This window comes from Stenella coeruleoalba, assembly GCF_951394435.1.
Source record: "Stenella coeruleoalba genome assembly, chromosome: 10".
NCBI classification, from domain to species: Eukaryota; Metazoa; Chordata; class Mammalia; order Artiodactyla; family Delphinidae; genus Stenella; species Stenella coeruleoalba.
In genome coordinates, this window is record NC_137156.1 from 15,797,311 (window position 1) to 15,803,803 (window position 6,493).

The following is a 6,493-nucleotide window of genomic DNA, read 5'->3' on the forward strand; positions in this document are numbered from 1 at the left end:
CTGGAACATGGCAGAAACTCAGTATTTGCTGTTTGTAGTCTAACCAAATGATGCTCCTCCCATAAGCCGATGATTTCACTATCAGACAGTGAAAGGGAAATTAAGTAGGGAGAGGAGACCTAGCCTTGTAGGCCAAAAAAATGAATGAAGTGGCTCTCTGCAGGATGGACATTCTGTGACCTGCCATATGCATCCTGAGCCTGGGGTCAGCTGGAAAGCCCCAGGGTGGAGAGTAGATTGTTCAAGTCAGAAACCCAAGAGTACAGCCTGGAGGCAGCACCCACAGGGGGAATGTTCGGTAGAGGACCCTCCCCACCCCTCCCACAAAGATCCATCTCTCTCCACTTTAAAAACAGAAGATTCTGTATCAAAGTCTGATCATGTATATCGTCAGCACTGGCATATATTGCTACTAATGAAAAGCATTTGTTGAGCACGCTACTACTTGCTTGGAATACCAGGATAGAGAAAACCTAGACTTCAAGGAGACTTTAAATTAGTTTGAAACTCAGTATTATAAACCAGGCAGGATACCTAACAAAATAAGGTAACATTTTGTGTCAAGTGTCAAATATAAACCGTGTCAAAGGTAAACAGTAAATTCCACAAGAGTCCAAGGTGTCCTGTGGCTTTCCCTTCTCTGTTTCACTAAGGTACCACCTACAAACCTCTATTAGTACCTACATAGGTCTGTGAGGACATAGCACTTCTATAGGTCTTTTGTCTCCTCCATGGGCGTATAAACTCTTCAAAGATAGGAACCTTGATTTTTTTTTTTTAAGACCTGGTACTACTAGTGTTAAATAAATATTTAATTGATTTAATAATGACTGTGGAATGTGAGCTAGGCTTTTAACCAAGGGCAAGACTTAGATAAGAAGAGAAAATTGAGGGTTGGGCTTTCCAAGAATAGGCAAAAGAACCAACCAGGTGAAAGCTCCAGGCAGGTACAGACACTGTGGTCAGAGGCCCCGGTGGAGTCATCAAAACCCACTGCTGATATCACCATAAGTCGAGAGGGTCAGGCCTTCAGAGCTGGTCTTCACTGATCTTGCCTTTTAAACTGTAACACAAGCTTACATAAATAGGCCTAAACCTGGACTGCTTTAATCTCAAAAATCATTTCCTGGCACTCAGAGTTCCCCACCACCAAATTGCAAATTCCTTAAAGCCAGGAATTTCTCCTCTTGCACAGCTCCTAGGATACGACCGTGTACCACACAAATTAGGAACGTCAGTATTACCGCGTCTATCCTGGTAGCTGAGTCAACTCTGCAAACTTCGAAGGCTAGGATAGTTTAAAGACAGATCATGCCATACCCCACGACCAAAACCGAGTGGAGAGGGCATGAGCAGATGATTTAAACAAAAAAATCAAACAAAATAGTCATCCTCAGTTCTTTGCCCGAGCTCCACATCTGCTCGAAAGAAACTCATTCTAGAAACGCAGTTTTCATCAAACTCATCTGTGAGGCACCTGTGAAGGCCCCAAGTCATCCATTTCCTATACTCTGGATCTGAACTGCTGTGCTCTAGTCTCTAATTAAATAAGATGATTTTGCATTTAACATCTTTAGGAGGAGGCCAGGCTAGTAAAAGTCCCTGGAAACTAAAACCATAGACTTTTCCTGAGTATAGTCACAATTGCACACAGGCTCCCCCCATAAGCTAACAGAACAGATAAATGGAAGAATCAGATGAAAAATAATTAAAGACAGCCGCTATGGAGAATAGTATGGAGGTTCCTTAAAAAACTAAAAATAGAGCTACCATATATATGATCCAGCAATCCCACTCCTGAGTATATATCCAGAGAAAACCATAATTTGAAAAGATACATGCAACCCCAATGTTCACTGCAGCACTATTTACAATAGCCAGGACACGGAAGCCACCTAAATGTCCATCAACAGATGAATGGATAAAGAACAGGTGGTACATGTATACAATGGAATGTTACTCAGCCATTAAAAAAAAAATGAAATAATGCCATCTGCAGCAATATGAATAGACCTAGAGATTGTCATACTGAGTGAAGTAAGTCAGACAAATATCATATGATATCGCTTATATGTGGAATCTAAAAAAAATGGTACAAATGAACTTATTTACAAGACAGAGTCACAGATATAGAAAACAAACATGGTTACCAGGGGGAAAGGGTTGGGGGAGGGACAAATTGGGAGATTGGGACTGACATATACACACTACTATTTATAAAATAGATAACTAATAAGGACCTACTGTATAGCACAGGGAACTCTACTCAATACTCTGTAATAACCTATATGGGAAAATAACCTAAGAAAGAGTAGATATATGTATATGTATAACTGATTCACTTTGCTGTACACCTGAAACTAACATAACATTTAAATCAACTGTACTCCAGTAAAAATATTTAAAAAAAGAGTTCTTCACTCACATAGTAGAATGCTCAACAGATATTTCAGGTTTTGCAAATAATAAACAACTTGACACAGGGAGACCCAGAAGCCAAAGACATTCTCACAAGTGCAATCAATACAGAAATTAAAAATATACGTGTGAAATGTTAAGACATTAAGAAAAGGATTCACTATCTTTAAGTGGCATATGAAGAGCCACTTGGACAACGTGAGGTTAATGTTTTATCACTGTTAGCAAATCGAAGGCCAATAAAAAGTCACTCTTTAATGGGCCAGGAGCAAACATGTATCAAGGACTGGGCTCTCACCCTAGGACTGTCCTCCAGACCTGGCTCCACTTTTCTCTTCCCAATTTTGTGCCCCAGGGGGAGCCCCTGCAGACCACATCGCCCAGGTGCCCCAGGCCAGCCACCCACTGGGGGCCACTGCAAGAGATGGAAGGGGGCTTCCCTGGTGGTGCAGTGGTTGAGAGTCCGCCTGCCGATGCAGGGGACACGGGTTCGTGCCCCAGTCCGGGAAGATCCCACATGCCGCGGAGCAGCTGGGCCCGTGAGCCATGGCCGCTGAGCCTGAGCATCCGGAGCCTGTGCTCCGCAGCGAGAGAGGCCACAACAGTGAGAGGCCCGCGTACCGCAAGAAAAAAGAGATGGAAAGGCCAGGAGATGGGGAGCAGAAGGGCTGAGGTTCTCTCTCTACTTCCCCCCTGTATCCTGGCAAGAGGACTTTCTTCCCTTTCCCTTGCCCAGGTCTTGGTACCTGAACCTCCTTTATTGGTTCCCTTAATGCCACCCACACCTCTCTAAGTAGTTCATCAAAGTTTCTTCATTGCCATCCATTGAGTTGAATTGTTTCCTGCCAGGACCCTGTCTGATACAAGGACTGTAGGGCATTTCATATCTATATAAAATGTCTCGGCTCCAAAATGTAGGTCTTTTTGTCGTCTCCCATTTTACACGTGAAGACTCTGAGGCTCCAGGAGGGTAGAATACCAGCCAGCAGTCATAAAGGAAGTTTTCTGGCAGAGCACAAATTACTCCCAAGTCAGTCTAACAACTAAAAAGCCCCTGAAAGTGCGAGGGAGAAAAACACATCAAGCTTCCAAACTCTCAAGCCACAGTTTAGCCTCAAACCACATTATTTATGGTTTGGGATTCTCCCTCGGCCTGAAATGAGCCAGCTGGGGCATTGCCCTTTCAGTGCTTCTTCCACTGAGAGTTGCTTAGATTTGACCCTGCTGGAGGGCAGTGGGGTTTCCTAAGATCTAAGAGATCACAGGTGCTCCTTCCTTGCCTATCGCCCACATTTTTCCTTCAGTTCATCCCAGAAATCCCTTCCTTCCAGCCTTAAACATCCCACAGGCTCTCTTGTTCTTGTTTATAAATTAAAGCCAGAATTCCTTTGCCAGAAATCCAGGAGATGGAAGATGAGGGTGGATGCAGTTACAAAGCACTTAATAACATCATCCTAGGCACCTCTCAGTCGTCAATCTCTGGGATTCATTAACAATCTAACTCTTTCCATACAAAAAACCTCCCTGGATTCCTCTTCTCTGTAGCTGTGCTGAATTGCTGAAAATGGAAAATGCAATTAAAATAAATTGTGATGGAGAGTAGAGGGGTAAGTACCAACGAACTCCCCTGAAGGAAATTCAGCTCTGAGTTATATTTCATTTCAGGGCTAAAGAATTTGCTATTATTTCTGCCTTTGCAGGTCCTTGGCAGTCACTACACTCTCACTACAAGAACAGGCGTTAGCAGCTGATACCTCTCCCAATTTCCTGACCGTCTGGATTTTACAACTGATGGCCGACAGTCAGGTCAGGTGGAGTTCTGAATCAGATCCTCAGAGGGAGCCAGGTGGAAGGGTGGCTCAGTAAACAGCATCTGAGTACGGGAAACATCTAGGTCTCACTTCCTCGTTGCTGAGGGAATGTGAGTGGAAAGAGCAGCAGGTATACTCTTGTTTGAAGGAAAGAAGAATTTTTTAAAAGATCACTAGTGGGCCGTCCTCCAGCATGCCTTACCCAATTCCATTTAAATAACATACAGCTGACCCTTGAACTACATAGGGGTTAATCTGTCTATAATTTACTGTCGGCCCCTTGTATCTGTGGTTCCTCGGAAACTGTGGATTCAAGCAACCTCGGATGGTACAGTACTGTAGTATTTTCTATTGAAAAATATACACATATAAGTGGGCCCATGCAGTTCAAACCCGTGTTGTTCGCGGGTCAACTGTATATTTATTGACTCACTGCTAAATACAGGGCCTATCTAGCCTGCAGCACCTAAGGAGACAAGAAAAGAGGTTAAGATAGCCTCAACCCTTGGGAAAATTTCTTACCTGGAATTACTGTTGTTTGCTGCCATTTTCAGTTTTAATGGTAGCAGACAGTTGCTGGACAGTCCAAATACCTGCAACAGTGCCTCTCTTCTCCCACTAACCCGTCCTACTAGGGAGCCTGGACCCCCGAGGGTAGACTGACTGAATAACCTAAGGCCCTCGGAAAACCACAGCATCCTGTGTCCCTCCTCCCTTGACGATGTTGATCACAGGTGGTACAAAATAACTGTCAACCCGATTTCACAAGCCTCACTGCAGAAAACCCAGGTCTCTCATTCAAAAGCTACAGGCTTTTGCATATAGATCACTCAGGTTCAGTTTCTAAGTAGTTTCATCTAACTTAAAAATAATAAAGACTTGACTACACTGATGAAAGAAACACTTGAGTCATTTATCAGAATGTTTTAGCCCTGGGTTACAGGAAACGAGGAAACCCAAAACTTCAAACAAAACAAAAAAGTTTATTCGAACCTTCTGTGCAAGGTATACCAATTTTTTTCACATTCACAGGAGAAAAACATCAATTTAAAGCCAACAAACAAAACTCCACCTGTCTAGTTTGTAGCAGTGAAATCTGCTATGGGGGCGGGGACGGAGGTAGATAACATCCCAACCAACACCCCCGCAGGCTTCACGCCCGCTCCGGCTCCGGGAGGGTTCCCGCGCTCTCGCCCCAGCCGAGGGCCGCCCGCCCGCCCGCCGTTACCTGGTCCAGAGGGATGCCCAGGAGCTCGCTGAGCGGGTGCAGACAGGTGGAGCCCGTGGTGCGGTAGGAGAGGCTGGGAGGAGGCTCTGCTGCCATCCTGCATCTTCGGGAGGCGGCAGCCCCGGCCCCAGGCCGCGCCACCCCGCTCGGCGTCCTCCCGCCCGAGTGCGCGCGGGTGGCTGTCCCGAGGGCCGCGCGGCCGCCTGGCTCGCGGGGACCGAGCGGCGAGCCGGAGGACGCGACCCAGCGCAAACTCTCGGGGCGCAAACTTGGCGTTGGCGCAGTGGCCGCGGGCGCGGCAGGAGGGCTGCGGCCGAGAGCGTTTGCTTCCCGCTCCCCTCCTCTCGCCGCTCATTGGCCCGGCCGCCCGGGACTGCCCGGGAGGAGGGAGGAAGGGAGGGAGGAAAAGTGCGGACTCGGAGCCCGGCCCTCGAGCGCCACCCGGCCCGCCCTGCCCGGGCCAACCCGAGAGGGAAAGCGACGACAAGGACGCCGCCGCCTAGCCCGGCGCCTGGTGGCGCGCGGCCCCGGGGGCGGGAGGATCCTCTGCTCTTACTTCGCCCGAGCTCCCCATCCTCCCTCCCCGCCACAAGAAACGACCTCCATCCCGGTCACCCTGGCGCGCTCCTTGCGCTAGGGAGCACCCTGACCCCACCCCGTTCTGGTTCCGTCGCAGCGTCGGCACCGCGGCCCTCCCGGTCCCCGCGCCGGCTAAGATTTCCTGCACTTTCCTTGCAAGGCTTCTCCCTCGCAGTCCTTGCGGCAAAGGGTTAATCTGCCAGGGGCTCGAAGCCCAAGGACACCCCGGGGCTCCCAGCCAGCACCCCAGCACCCAGCCTCCTTTTCTCCTTACATGCCTGTGGGCAAGACATAGTTTCCTACACCCTGATCTGACATGGTCTGTGTCACACAGGCTCAGACACTAGGACTGCTAGCTTCTGACCATTAATGTTCGGCCCTTTGGATTGTGAATTCTTTTTACCCCTGTAAGAAACGGCGCTACAGTTATGTGCATTCTGATCAGCTTTTGCCAGAA

At 47.8% G+C, this 6,493-nt stretch overlaps 1 protein-coding gene across 2 annotated transcripts in view; it reads right to left on the reverse strand.

Annotated features, from left to right (window-relative positions):
* Window positions 1-5,803, reverse strand: part of MBOAT1 (membrane bound glycerophospholipid O-acyltransferase 1) — a 113,788-nt gene extending 107,985 nt beyond the window's left edge. For both annotated transcript variants that reach the window (XM_079935073.1, XM_079935072.1), the window contains exon 1: window positions 5,458-5,803. In XM_079935073.1, coding sequence (XP_079791199.1) covers window positions 5,458-5,553 — 96 coding nt within the window. In that variant the 5' untranslated portion in view covers window positions 5,554-5,803. The remainder of the gene's footprint in view (window positions 1-5,457) is intronic.
* Window positions 5,804-6,493: the final 690 nt, after the last annotated feature.